This window comes from Leucoraja erinacea, chromosome 22 (genome assembly GCF_028641065.1).
Source record: "Leucoraja erinacea ecotype New England chromosome 22, Leri_hhj_1, whole genome shotgun sequence".
Classification (NCBI taxonomy): Eukaryota; Metazoa; Chordata; class Chondrichthyes; order Rajiformes; family Rajidae; genus Leucoraja; species Leucoraja erinaceus.
In genome coordinates, this window is record NC_073398.1 from 24812578 (window position 1) to 24828264 (window position 15687).

The 15687-nt window shown below is 43.4% G+C and overlaps 1 protein-coding gene across 4 annotated transcripts in view; it reads right to left on the bottom strand.

Moving 5' to 3' along the window:
• The window catches only part of sbf1 (SET binding factor 1), a 135903-nt gene that overhangs the window by 12938 nt on the left and 107278 nt on the right, over positions 1-15687 (bottom strand). Inside the window, exons 29-34 of one of the 4 annotated variants that reach the window (XM_055653207.1) lie at positions 15357-15452; positions 14382-14456; positions 6437-6621; positions 4619-4795; positions 4333-4434; positions 2115-2300 (exon numbers count right to left, since the gene is read on the bottom strand). In XM_055653207.1, the coding sequence (XP_055509182.1) occupies positions 2115-2300; positions 4333-4434; positions 4619-4795; positions 6437-6621; positions 14382-14456; positions 15357-15452 (821 nt within the window). The remainder of the gene's footprint in view (positions 1-2114; positions 2301-4332; positions 4435-4618; positions 4796-6436; positions 6622-14381; positions 14457-15356; positions 15453-15687) is intronic. The other 3 variants (XM_055653209.1, XM_055653208.1, XM_055653210.1) reach the window with 3 other exon arrangements.

Genomic DNA, 15687 nt, shown 5'->3' on the forward strand with positions numbered 1-15687 from the left:
GTGTCAATCTTCGGTTTAAACTAGCATCTGTGGTTCCTTCTTAATACATTGATTTGCTGATGCTAATAGTGATAACACAGTAACTTAACCGTATCAATTTATATAAACCCCAGGAAGATTCAATTAGTTAGTTATCTGAATTATCTAGATACAGCCGAGTTAAAAAATAACCATTAGTCTTTTGGTCATTTAATCTCTTTAGTATATAGTATTATTTCTAAGATTATCTACAGTTGTGTGATTTCATTCACGATTTTATAAAAAGGAAAATAACGACATTTCCCCAATAGCTCTTGTGACCATTAGTTTGTCCCAAAGCATTTTACAACCATGACGTCTGGTCAATATGTATGGAACAAGCTCCCCCAAGTGCAATAATGTAGATTAACTGCAGACCAAATAATCTTGACTGTGTTAAAGGGATAAGAGACAGGACAGAAGAAAAAGTTTCCATGTTCTTTCTGAAATAACAACATCGGTGATTTAATGTTCAACAGAAGATTAAACCTCAAAACAAGAAGGTTAATTCATTCACTCAACACTGGTGACAACTGGCGATTGATCATCAAAATGAAAACACTATTTGCATAAAATCAATGCTGCCAACAGAGCACATCACCAAGGAGTTTATTGGGTATACTACACAATAATCTCATCAGGTCGCCGACACTAATTTTCCCACACAGTGAGCTCTTCCATGAACCCTAATCATTGATAGAACTGCTGATACAGAGAAAGAAGGGATAGTGAATGACACTTAAGGTAAGTGAATAGTTTTTGAGCCTTTAACTACATGAAGCAGAAATTGACACACCATCCTAACTTCCACTGTGCTCTCAAATTCATTTGGGCTTACTCTGACTCTCTCTCCACTTTCCTGATCTTTCTATCTTCATCACAGCGAACAGACTATTGACTGACGTCTACTGCAAACCCACGACTCCCAGTTACCTGGGCTATACCTCCTCGTATCCTGCCCCTTGCAAAGCCACCATCCACTACTCTCAATTTTTCTGCCTCTGATACATTTGCTCCCAAGTTGAGGCTCTCCATTCTAGGACATCCAAAATGTCTTCTTCCTTCAGTAAACGTAGTTTCCCCCGATGACATTGTTGAATTCTTCACTCCACATCTCCTTTGTGTTTAGTAGTTCAGCTCTTGCTCCCCCTCCCCCCTCAGACTGAACAAAGAATGTGTTCCCCTGGTCCTTATCGTTCACTCCCCCCCCCCCCCCCCCCCCCCCCCCCCCCCCCCCCATAACATAATTCTGTGATATTTCCGTCACCTTCAACATGATGCCACCACCAGTCACATCTTCCCATCCCCACCCATGGTAGGCAGAAACCCCTCCCTCTATAACTCCTTAGTTCATCTATCCCTTCTCACCCAAACCACCCCTTCACCAGAAACTCTCCCTGCAGGAAATTTAACACCTGTCCCTACACCTCCTCAATTATATCCATCCAGGGACCCCAGCAGTTCTTCCAGGTGAAACAGATGTGCACGTGCACCTCCTCTAACCTCATATACTGCAGTTGGTGTTTCCCACATGGCCTCCTTTACACCAGCTGGACCAAGTGTAGACTAGGCGACTGTTTCACGGAATACGTGCTCGGTCCGCCAGGGTCTGCAGGATCTCCTGGTTGTTAACCATTTTAATTCTTCCCATTCTCATTCTACCCTTTCTGGCCTGGGCCTCCTCCATTGCTAGAATGGGGCCACATGCAAACTGGAGGAACCACATCTCAATTCTACTTGGCTGATTTTAACTAACTCCATTTTCCCTTCACCCTGTCCCCATTGTCCAACCATCTGGGATTAAAAAACCCCTATCACTTGCCAGACTTTGTCCTCGGGTCCCACTTCTCTTTCAGCTCACCCCCCACAATCAGTCTGAAGGGTCCCGAACCAAAACGTTGCCTATCCATGTCCTCCAGAGATGCTGCCTCGCCAGCATGAGTTACTGGAGCACTTTGAGTCTGTTTTTGTGACCAGCATCTAGTTTCCTTGTGTTTACCATTTACATACCGCGATGGAAAATCATAGGATAACTGCATGTTTCTCACAGTGAGAAATGCCAAAAAGTGCCAGAAGTCATTTTATAAAGCACCTACCTGATGTACACAGTCAAGAAATTGTAGGAAGACTGGTGTGAAGCCACTGCTCTGACTGGCCATTGTCTGAGCACCACGATGACTGAAACGGTGCCCAAATGACAGCCATTCCTTCTCAATCAGAAGACGGAAGCCCTCCAATGTTCTGTAATGTTGGTCAGACAACAACTGCACTAAGGACACTACCTGAAAGCAATTCAAGAACAAGTCAGAATAACCAATCCATTTATTCTACTAAGAAAAGATGTCAGGACAAGGCTAATTGAAAGTTGTGATGGAAAGTTTTTTCATCTCATAGCCTCTATGACACTATTAGTATCTCTCCTCAATCTTTTTCATTTTACTTCAATATAATTTACTACCTGTACTTTATGCTCATCTAGATTCCTCTCAAGTTCGGCTACAACAATTAAATTCATGGTAGCGAGTTCCAGATTAAAATCACACCAATGGTACCTTAAAAAGCACCTTTGTCTCGGCGTTGGGACTCCTTCATAAACAGAAACATCTCCACAAATTTAATTACCGTCGAAGACCTATACCTGGTCACATCCAAGCCTTTGTTTACTAGTTACAGAGCTTAGTCCTGTGCAATCTTTCCAGGTATGTGTTTCAATTTAGACAGAATCCTTGTATGTCTTTTTATGCATCTTCAGCATCTGCACATTGGTACTATATTATGGGGATCATAACTCCTTGTGAGTTTTGCCATGGCTCTAAATGAGAAGAATGTAGCTTCTCTGCTTTCAAATTCTGTTCTTTTAGAAATAAGTTACAGGAATTTTGATTTCTTGTGCTTTATTGATGCTAAATAAATGCACTATAAATAATCTCCAATTTAATATTGAAAATCTTACTGCCTCCAAGAGTTATGAGCCTGTCCCACTTAGGCGACTCTTTAGGCGACTGTCAGGGACTAATTTTAATGGAATTCACCTACGACACCTGGCGACAACCTAAGACAACACCTACGTCAACCTATGAAATTTTTCAGAGGAAAACATTTTTCACACAGAGAGTGGTGAATCTCTGGAATTCTCTGCCAGAGAAGGTAGTTGAGGCCAGTTCATTGGCTATATTTAAGAGGGAGTTAGATGTGCCCCTTGTGGTATCAGGGGGTATGGAGAGAAGGCAGGTGCAGGATACTGAATTGGATGATCAGCCATGATCATATAGAATGGCTGTGCAGGCTCAAAGGGCCGAATGGCCTACTCCTGCACCTATTTTCTATGTTTCTATGACAGCAAAAATTGTCGCTACAGTTGCCAAAAATCTTGCGGCAGTCGCCTGTAGTCACCCAGAAAATCGCCTAAGTGGAACAGGCTCATTACAACTGAAGTTTTTTTGAAGTGCAGAAACTGTGCAATGAGAAATGAAACCAATTTATGCACAGCAAATTATTACAAACTGCAAGTTAATAATTAGTTCTTGTCTTTCATGTTAGTTGAGAGATAACTATTGGCCAGACAACAGGGCTAATCCCCCTGCTCTTTTGAGAGCCCAATAAGAGAATACCCTAATCTGGGAATGTTCAGCCCGATACACAAAAATGCCTTATATTTATTACCTGTGGGCATATACTGATCACAGTAACTGCAGAAGTAACCTTTGCAGTGTCCACCCTTGCAGTGATCGTGGAGATGGACCTCTCCATCATAACTTAACTCTCAAAAACAGTTTCCTTGTCTTGAACAATCTGCTCCATTAACAAGTCTGCTGTGGTTTAATTAAGGGTGGATCTTTATAAACATATACCCATGCAGTCTAAAAAGAGGTTGCTGCACCAGGCCTGGCCAAGCTAAATGGAACCCGAGAACAGATCTTGGGGCATTCTCAAAGCAAACATTGCCCCTTGGTTACAGTTTTCTTGTGTCATCTTTTTCTTGGGAAAGCTCTAAGGAGCCAATGGGTAAATATGCTTCCTACTGCAGTGTTAGGTCAGATGGGAAAATAATGTTTTGATTAGATTTATCTTTGACTTTGCTGGGGCCAAGTGAATTATCAATCAAGATGCTGACTCCCAATCACTTTCTGTTGACTCCTACTAGAAAGTATGCGCAGTCCTAAATGGAGGGAAGCATGGATGTACTTGGAAGATGTATGGAGCGATTGGTATGTCTATGAATAGGGACAGATGTGATTTTTAAAAAATCATTAAGATATATTCTTTTCTCTTACAAATATGGAAGGAAAAAAAATGATAAGTAAGCGCAGATACCTGAGTGGTTACATCCCAGCCATCCTCCAGACTGATGAGCACCGAGGATCCATTGTCCAACAACTCAACAACCAGCACTGAGACCTGGAGCAACTTGTGTAACTAGTAAAATAAAACAAAAAGGGGTCAGCGCAAGAAGAAAGTGGGATGGTCAGTGCCAGATGCAAAAATAATGAATCGGAGCTGAAAAAAAGGAGAAAGTGATCAGGGAAAATGGGAGTGGGTGTTTATAGATGGATAGGGCAGAAGTGTTAGATTTGGAGGAGAAATAAATAAGTTGAAATACCTGTGAGAGCCAGTCTGATTCCTCCAGTGAATGGTAGTAGGATGTGTTCGATTCGGTGCACGCTGAACTTGGCACACATGCTTTCATCAGCTTCTTAAAGCTGTTCTTCACCTGTCGTACATCAAATATCTCAATAGGGACAACCTCCCACTGTTGCAGCGGGTCCTGTTTTGCCCCCTGGACAAATAATGAAATGTTTGAGTTTCTGGTCTACTGCAAATTCATCATATAATTACTTACATTTTGAAAGATGCCCAGTTATCAAGCAACGCAAATATCTCACTTCACAGTACCACAAACTGACAACTCTCAAACTGGTTTCATTTTTTACTTGACAGAATTTCTTCAGAATGGTTTATCAACCAATAGATTCCAATAATCCAGGGCTCTTCTTTGAATGCAAACATTTATGGCAATTGCTGCCATGGATACTCCAATGAGAGAGATACATCAATCAGATTCCTTTTTGAGTCCTCAATTCAATAGATATTGTAATAGATAATAGTAGCATCATAAGCTACAACAAATAACCAATATCGTCAGCAACAATTAGTGAGAGGATAACACTTTGAGACAGTGACAGAGACTTAAAGAGATGTTCTACTGTACTTGTATCTATCTTTATTTATATATATAATGCTGTAACACTATATTCTGCATAGTCATACAGCATGGAAACAGGCCCTTTGGCCAAACTTGCCCACACCGACTAACATGTCCCATCTACACTAGTCCCACATGCCTGCATTCGGCCCATATTCCTCTAAACCTGTTCATTCCATGTACATGTCTAAATGTTTCTTAAACATTGCAATGGTACCTGCCTCAACTACTTCCTCAGGCAGCTTGTTCCATACACTCATCACACCTTTGTGTGTAAAAGTTACTCGTCAGGTTCCAATTAAATCTCCCTCCTCACCTTAAACCTATGCTGTCTGGTTCTTGATTCCCCTACTCTGGGGAAGAGACTCGGTGCATCTACCCGATCTATTTCTCTCATGATTATGTACACCTCTATAATATCACACCTCAAGCTCCTGCGCTCCAAGGAATGTAGTTCTAGCCTGCTCAACCTCTCCCTATAGCTCAGGCCCTGGAGCCCTGGCAACATCCACATAAATCTTCTCTGCGCCCTTTCCAGCATAACATATTTCCTATAACGTGACGCCCCAAAATGAACACAATACTCTAAATACATCCTCACCAACGTCTTATATAAATGCAACATGACCATCCAACTTCTATACTCAATACTCTTACTGATGAAGGTCAAGGTGCCAAAAGCCTGTTTGACCACCCTATCTACCTGTGATGCCACTTTCAACAAACTATGTACCTACACTCCTCGCCCCTCTGCTCTGCACCACACCCCACCACCCTACCATTCGCTGTGTAGGTCCAGCCCTACTTAGTCTTCCCAAAATGCAGCACCTCACACTTCTCTGCATTAAATTCCATCAACCATTCCTCAGCCCACCTGCCCAACCGATCAAGATCCTACTGCAATTTTTGACAACCATCTTTATTATCTACAATACCACCCACTATTAGTTCATCCGTAACGTTGCTAATCATGCCATATATGTTCTCTAGTATTTTTCTCTGTGCTACCTGTTGTACTTGTGTACGACCTGATTGTACTCATGCATGGTATGATTTGACTGGATAGCATGCAAACAACGTTTTTCCACTGTATCTTGGTACATGTCACAATAATAAATCAATACCAATCCTATTATTTTTTTTCTTCTTATCGATTATTCTGGATGAACTTGTACTGCAAGGTCCGTCTCGAGCATTTCAAGATAGTGTTCTCACTTTTAGCTGAGACTTGTCCCCGATGATGTATAGGCCGACTCGCTGCTGCCTGAAATAGTGCGAGTCTGATGGGCCTCCATTTGCCTGCAGCGACAATGTTTCTTTTCCTGCTAATCGGATCCCCACATCTGCATTCAAGGAATAAGCACTCAATCGTCCACTGCCCCGGATACTGCCCCATTTCCCTGGAGAAGAAAGGTAAAGTTAATGTTAAATTGTCATCTCATCTTCAGATTCAACCTCAGCTCAAAACTTAATCTCTGTTGAGGCAATACTACCAGCATCAATCACCAATTCCTGTTGCCACCTCAATTTAATGAATCTAGGGTGTTACATGAGAAGGAATGAGTTATAGAAGGAAGATGGGGACACATCAGCAGAGTTGTGGAATGAGATGGGGGGGGGGGGGGGGGGGGGTGGTGGTGGAAGCAACATGAAAGTGGAGAGGGCATGACACATATCAGGAAAGGGTGGGAGAAAGAAAAGAAAGGGTTGCAGACCCAAAAACTAACTGGTTCATCTTTCTACAGATGCTGTTTTACTGACCGAGTTCTTTCTGCACTTGTTTTTATTTTAGATTCTAATAATTGCAGTTTTGTTTACCAAAGGAATATGGTTAGTGTATTGAAAATGTGCACCACATTTCAGATGCTAACACGGCGGTGAAATGAACATTTGTGGACTTATTGAAAACCAACAAATGAACGTGAAAAACTCAGGAAGTGACAGCAAATTGGCAACTATGCTAGCAAATCTATCAGGATGACCATTACATGGACACGGCATTCAAAAATAATTCAGTGCTAAAGATATGTTGGAAAAGGAAAAGATAATGAATACATTTTTCAACATGAGGAGGATGAAATCACTGGGTGGTTGCATCTAAGCACATTTTTTTTTAAATAAAGAAAAAATGTTCACACAAGTAAAAAAGAAAACCAGAAACAGGAACTGCCCCAATGCCAAGCACTGACAAGGTGGGGAACTGACAATCCAGTTTATGGTCTTACCTCCTTTACCTCCACAAAGGCTGGAATAACCTGTTCAGTAAACTCCAGAGCATTCAATCTAATGTCAGTGATAGGACTGATAATGGAATTGTTACTTCCTCCCCCACCCCCAGAAAACATCCAGAGACATAGTGCAAGAACAGTCAGGAAATAATCTAAAATCATGGGTAGGTAATGGTTGGGCAATCAAATTACAGTAGGACTTTAGTAAACTTGCAAAATGGGCACATAATTGGCAATTTTACTTCGGAGTCACGTGAGTGACTACGTGAAGAACCCCGCCAGGACGCATGCGTGTCATATCGCTACACACATTGCAACAAGTCACAGCAAGGGGGAACGACGTTCCCCTAGCGGCAAAATTTGAAAACCAGGAACAGCAGGTAAGAAGACTCTGCGTTCCTTCCACTCACCTTTTAGGTGGAAACATGGACCGGATCCATGAAGGCTGCGGGCGCGGGCACCCGGCAGCAGCAGCCTAAGGCACGCTAAACTCCCGTAATGGGAACAGCTGTGCCCGACTTTCGCTCCCGACTTGCTCCCGCACCGGGCCCGGCCGGGCGGGAGAGGGAAGCAAAAAACTAATGTTTCCCCGCGCTGAGTTTTTTCCACAGGAGGGGAAGCTGGACAAAGTAATGTCCACAAATGTGGCTAGTGAAGCTGGCTGGGGAGGACCGCGGAGTCGCGGGCAACCGGCAGCAGCAGCCTAAGGCACGCTAAACTCCCGTAATGGGAACACCTGTGCCCGATTTCGCTCCCGATTCGCTCCCGCACCGGACCGGGCGGGAGAGAGAAGCAAAACTAATGTTTTCCCCGCGCTGGGTCTTTACAGGAGGGGAAGCTGGACAAAGGAGTGTCCACAAGTGCTGCTAGTGAAGCTGGCTGGGGAAGACCGCGGAGTCGCGGGCAGCTGGCAGCAGCAACCAAAGGCACGTTAATCTCCCGTAATGTGAAGAGCTGTGCCCAACTTTCGCTCCCGACTCACTCCCGCGCCGGGCGGGAGAGGGAAGCAAAACTAATGTTCCCCGCGCTGGTTTCACAGGGGGGGGGGGAAGCTGGACAAAATAGTGTCCACAAGTGCTGCTAGGAAGCTGGCTGGGGAAGACCGCAAAGTTGCGGGAGGCAGCAGCAGCTGAAGGCACAAGCCCGGTAAGGGATCAGCTGTGCCGACTTTTGGTCCCGCGCCAGCCAGAACACCACGGCCGGGTGGGAGACTATTCAAATGGGGCCGTTGACTTTTTGACAAGTCAATAACGGCAGCAGACGGGGTGGAACGATGTTCACCCGTAGCAACAATTTTAACCTGGACCTGCAGGTAAGAGCTGCGGTCTTTTTTGTATTTACCATGCTGATTGCAGGTGCAGAAACCAACGGGCTGCGACAAAGCTGGTGGGCTAGATGGGATCAGCTGTGCCAGATGTCCTCCACACCAGCCATACAGTAAGGACAAAGCTGGAGAAGGAGGACCGTGGAGCAGTGGGCAGCCAGCAGCAGCCAGTGGCACTTGGATCACCCGTAGTGGGATCAGCTGTGCCCGATGTCGCCTCTGCACCGGCCAGATCCACGCGGCCGGGCGGAAAGGCTAGACACAAAACAAACAAGGTCGTGGACTCTGAGGAGTCCGACTTTGAACAACCGCGGGCGGCCAGCGCCCGAGAGCGCTGGAGCCGGAAGAAGCGGTGTATGGAGCTTTGCTCCAACATGACAGACTCCGGGAGATGGAGTCGGGGCACTGTGGGCCCTATGATAAGCCCACAGCAGTACCTCTTGAAGGGCTGCACAGTGCTTCTACCTCATCAGAGGGGAGCACTGAGGGTCAGTTCTGGGCTGACCTGGAAGAGGGGTCCGCAGAAGAAAAGACAAGTGTGCAGGGAGTGCAGGAACAAGAGAACCTACTGGAATCCACTATGGCCAACGACAGCACCCCCACGCACCCACCAGCAGAACTGGTGAAAGCTCGAAGGACCGGTACCCAAAACATGAGTCTTTTTAGGCCATGGCCCAGGCCGGCCTTCTTGGAAGATGCGGGGACCTCCAACGCCAACCAAACCGAAAATCCAGACCCCAGCGCTACAACAGCAGCGAAGAACCTACAAAAAGTAAACCTGCCACTGGTAACTATGGAGGTAGGTGGGTCTGGTTCCCTACATTATACAGTGGGCACGGAGATTGGGTGGAGATTACACTCTTTTCTGAATGCATGGAGCATGATAACAACCGATCCTTACATCTTAAGCAGTATCCAGGGATATACAACAGTTTATACACAAGTACAGCCCTCCAGTTCAACATATACTGAACTGAATGTTCGTGCCTTCTGATAAAGGAAAATCAAAAGCGCAAGCTGAACTGAAGCGGCTTCACATAAAAGGTGTAATTGAGAAAACTCAACACAAACCATTAGAATTCGTGCCCAATATATTTATCAAAAACAAAATAGATGATGGTCATCGCATCATCATAGATCTGACAAAATAGATACCTTTGTTACTGCTTAACAATTAATTTCCAAAGGTTACTTCAATGGCCAGAATCAATTTAAAAGATGCTTACTATTCAGTGCCTATAACGAGGTGACCACAGATGTTACTTAAAATTCAACTGGATGGGACAACTCTGACAGTATAAAGCACTGCCAAATGGGTTATCATCAGCCCAGGCTGTTCACAAAAAATTTGAAACCAGCCCTAGCATTTCTACGGAAACGTACACACATGGTCATGGCAATTATGGGCAAAACTTTGGAATTGGCCAAACAAACTGTAACAGCCACAAAAAAGTTATTTGGAAAACTGGGATTCATTTTTCATCCAGTTAAATCTAAACTAACGCCTTCCACTACCATGGACTACCTGGGGTTTCACCATTGATTCAGTTCACATGTCAGTGACTCTGCCTAAGGGAAAGGCTAGAGATTTAATAGAGGCTTGCAATAACCTCACTGACATCAGCAAACCATCCATCAGATTGGTAGCTAAAGTAATTGGCATAATGATGGCTGCCTTTCCAGCCACACAATTTGGACCTCTACATTACCAAAACATACAGTGAGCTAAATACAAGCACTCTAAATTATGCAGGTCACTTTGACAGATCTGTGAAACTACCAATCAAGCTAAAATGGAACTAAAATGGTGGATAGATAACATCTGGCCTTGTACCAATCCAATCATTGTCAGTAACCCTTCCATGGTACTACAAACTGATGCCAGTGCACTTGGGCGCGGAGCCACCAACACCATACCACCGTGGTAGCATACATTAACCACAGGGTGGAAACAAATCAACATCATGTGACAATCTGGCTATACAAATTGGCAATGATGTATCCAGAGAGATATTTGGATATCAGCCACTTACCTACCAGGAAGACTAAATTCAGTGGCAGACACCAGGTCACGCACATTTAATGAAAACACCAAATGGATGTTGAATAAAATAGTATTTGCTGATATCACAGCAAAATATGGAACACCAGATATCGATTTATTCGCATCCAGACTTAACCACCAGTTATCAAATTATGTTACATGGGAACCGGACCCTGGGGCAGCTGCGGCAGATGCATTTTCGCTGCATTGGGAGGGAGGGGGGGGATTGTTTATTTACTCATTCCCTCCTTTCCTGCCTCATCAGTCGGGTATTAAGAAAATACAACAAGACTCTGCATCTGGTATTGGTAGTACCCGATTGGCCTACACAACCATGGTTCCCAGTGGTATCAAAGACATGAACATCCCGTCTGTTCTGGAATATCTGGCAGGCCCCCACTATGATGAGGGGCTCAGTTACAGTGCCATCAACTGTGCCAGAAGTGCCCTATCAACTTACCTATGGCAGGGGACAGACCATTACACTGTTGGGACTCACCCACTGGTACAAAACCTATGAGGGGAACCAGATACTCCCAAATATGGGATGTGAGAATAATCCTGAAGATGCTCAGGAATTGGTCTCCAGCAACAGTTCTGTCCCTACACAGGCTGACATTAAAACAGTCATGCTAATAGTATTGGTTACGGCACAGAGGATACAGTCACTGCAAAAACTAGACTGGACAACATGACTTCCTCAACAGAAAATATTACGTTTCATATTTATGAGATAGTAAGCAGAACAGAAAAGGGATCAGCAGGCCTCAATATACAATTAGGTCATACCCAACAGATGACCGTCTGTATAATAAGACATCGTCGTTATACATGGAGAAAACGAATATCCTAAGAGGCAATGAAAAGGCACATTTTGGTCAGCCAATAGCAACCACACCAAGAGTGACGGTCCAGACCATCTCAAGATGGCTGAAACAGGTGCTAACACAGGCTGGGGTGGATACTAATTTAAAAAATCTCTTTCCACCAGGGCTGCAGCTACATCGGCAGCTATACAGTTGGATGTACCAATGGACCAAATCCTCAAGTCAGCAGGATGGTCTGGAGGGGAAAACATTCCAATTATTTTATAATAAACCAGTAATGAAACCTGGAACGTTTGCAGAAACAATTTAAGTTCTGTAAATTAATTTAAACCCATAAAAAGGGGTTATAAATTTGTGGTAAAAATTTTTATGATTTCAATGTCGAATTCATGTCCAAATTATGTTAACACAATTCCTCCCACAGTCAAGGCAGACGTGATGCATGGACTCGTTTCCGCGGCATGAAATCACAGAGCTTTAAAATCTTCAGTAGTCACTCACGTGACTCCGAAGTAAAATAGTAAGATTAAACGAGAACTTACCAGTTTGAAGTTTGATCTGTATTTTATGAGGAGTTACGATGAGGGATTACGTGCCCTCCGCTCCCACCCTGATCATATACTTAACTGGTATCGCTTCTCTAATCTTACTATGTTTAGTCATTACAGTTATCTGTGATTTCACACCGCTGCTTTGAAGAATGACACGCATGCGTCCTGGCGGGGTTCTTCACGTAATCCCTCATCGTAACTCCTCATAAAATACAGATCAAACTTCAAACTGGTAAATTCTCGTTTAATCTTACTATTAAATTTGAACTTATGATGGAGAAACAATAGACTGCAATTGGTGGAATCTGAACAAAAAACAGAGATTCTCAGCAGGTCAGGCAGTATCTGTGGAGGGAAACGATCAAATTATCATTTGGGTTGGGACTCTTCTTCTGGTTGATGTAGTGGGGGGGGGGAAGAAGCTGGAAAAGAGAGATGGGGTAAGACAAATCCTGGCACGTGATAAGTGGATACCGGTGAAAGGATGTGATTGGCAGATGTGTGGAGATAGTGACAAAGCCTAGAGGTGAAATGGAGTGTCAGACAGAAAGGAAGAGGAGAAATGACGTAAAGCCAGAGGGGAGGATATAAGTCGAGGATTACGGGAAAGAGGGGAGGGGAAAAGGGGTGATAAAAGGAAAATGGGGTAGAGAGGGGTGGGCGATGAGCAGGAGGAGAGGAAAGGGTGGCAGAGATGGTGAGAAATACATGCGTACATTGGAGAAATTGTGCGCGTGATGGAAGGGAATGTAAAGGGTGGGGCAGGGATTTAGTTGAAATTGGAGAATTCAATGTTCATGCCTTTGGGTTGTAGGTTACCAAGCAAAATATGAGGTGGTGTTCTTGTAGAATACTATGATAATGGATCAAGAGATCTTAGACATCTTGGGGGGAAAAAAGTTTAAATGAGGACAACAGATACGCAATTTTTTTAAAAGCAGCATTGCAAATTAATCAGGTCATTAAATTTCAAAGCAACATGGAGGAATCACAGCAAGAGGCATGTTATACATGCATTGAGCCTAGCCTAAATCATGTTGATGTGAACAGCTCTGGTGTCCGTATTAATTATTAAAAAGCACCGGAGAGCATATAGGGAAGACTTATCAAAAAACCTTTTATTAATTATTTTATTAATTATTTATGAACAAAAGTAGTCACTGGCATGTCTAACATTTATCTCTATCCATATTTTGCTTAGAGAAAGCATTGGTGAGCCACTTATTGAATCACTGTAATCTTTTGGGTGAAGACATTTCAGTGATTTTGGGTGGAGGATTCTAAAGTTCAGACTCAATTAAATTAAAGGAATTACTGAATGATATATTTCCAAGTCAGGATGGTGGAGTACAAACACAAGCCCACTGACTCTAAAATAAGCACAATGCTTCCCACTGCAGACTGGTAGTGTTTCCATGAATCTGATGCTCTTGTCTTTTTGGTGGTAGAGGGTGGTACTTTATAAATACTGTGATCTTGTAAAGTAACTACAATACACAATGTAAATGTTACACGTGCAAATGCAGAGGGGATGACAAGCATCCTCTGGGTTATCCTGGATTGTGTAGATCTTCTTGGATGGTGGAGCTACCCATATACAGGCAGGGGGAGAGTATTCTATTCTCTCGATTTGTGCCTTGTAGAAGGCAGGTGTTGGAAAGAGACTGGAGGGTCAAGAAGAGTTACCAAAAATATCCAACCAATATTCCGTTCCCGTGACCACAGTATCGGTGAATTTAAATTTCTGATTAATGGTGACCCCACTTCAAAAACCTGGAATATTGATGGTGATGCACCAGAAGAAATGTGATTTGAGAGGTCATGCTTATCCAGACAACATTATAATGGGAAAGGTCAACACTGCAAGGTGCAGGCTGCATGCAGATGCAAGATTTTTTAATATATTATGGATTATATCATACCTGAAATAGTTATGGGATAATCATTGTACACAGATATGGTAAATGTCAGGATATTCATCTCTTGCAGCTGTATTTGCTGCTGAGCAAAGGCTTAAGCCATAACTAATTTAGTCAAGAGAGTGCAACAGGCTGTTAAAGGTGTTAGAACAGGCAATATCAGTTTCTACATGCCGAAGCAGATCATTTCTTGCCTTCGCTTATTCTTGTTAGCCCTTTCAAACACAAGGGTAATATGGGTTATTGTCCTTGTGCTCAATACTATACCTTGAGGGCTTTCTCTCCCCTTCAATGTGGCCCTTGGATTTGCCAGAGTGATGACTCTGGCTCTGTTTCCTAATACTGAGAAGGCACAGCATAAAATTAAGTAGTTGAACTTTCTCCAGGAATTAGACATGTCACATAATAGTTAAAACCAGTGACACACTCAGAATTAATTAACTGCACAGGTCAGACATACCAGTCTCAATTAACATAACACGCAATGGTTTGGCATTGCACTGACACCGCTAGCAGCACATTGTTATTCATTATAGTCTAATACAAGACATTGCAAAACCCATTTCAGTCTAGAACAGGCAGACACAAAATGCTGGAGTAACTCAGCGGGACAGGCAGCATCTCTGTAGAGAAGGTATGGGTAACGTTTTGGGTTGAGACCCTTCTCTAACAGAGCGCACTAGTCCCATACAGGGAAATTATACCCACTTCTCTCCAGGATGGAGCAGTTCTATCCATTTAGTCTTTACAACACTAATACCAATTATTTTAGAGGGCACTCTCAGCAATTTGAGTGGACCTGGGAACTTTCCATGAAGGCCCAGGGTGGGAGATTAAAATGCATTTCCCAGTACTATTTTTGTTTGGCATTACTTAGGTGCTGCGTTAATGAGCTCAGAGTTCTTCCTTAATATTATATGGTTATATGGTTAATATTGTAAATTTCAATGTGAGCCATTGCTTCCTAGTGCAAAACTCCCAAACGTGCCTGTTTCCCACCTCTATTTACTCTCAAAGATTTTGTTGGTCTGCCGTAACCCAGTACTTTTGTCGAGTTGGTTTAGTCTGTTAGGAGCAGATTTAGGGCCACTGCTGACTAAAGCATCAACGCCAACAGCTGCACCTCTCTCCCATTGATCCTGCTGTAAGGGTGTTTCAGTTCAGAAGGCAGATTTGAAGAATAGGATTCTTAAGGATAAATCACCAATTATGTGCATGCTTCAGGGATTCAGCGATTCTCACCTCCGCGACTGAAAGTACTCGGCACATCTTCCTTTCCACCCATCACCTGTTTTATCAGTACACCAATCTTTGGCTGCCTCTGTTTATCAGATGAGTCTACAGAACATTACAAGAGATAGGTCAAGAACAGATTCCCAAGAATAGAAAAGGATAGAAATCCAATGAAGGAACCAAAAACAAAACCACGAAACAGGTTATAAGCTCATAAGTGATAGAATTAGGCCATTCAGCCCATCCTCCACTCCGCCAGGTCAAGTAGATTTCCCTTATAATTTAGCAGGCCACGTCAGAGAAAGGTTGAAACCAGCAGGGAAACAGAAGGATAATTTAC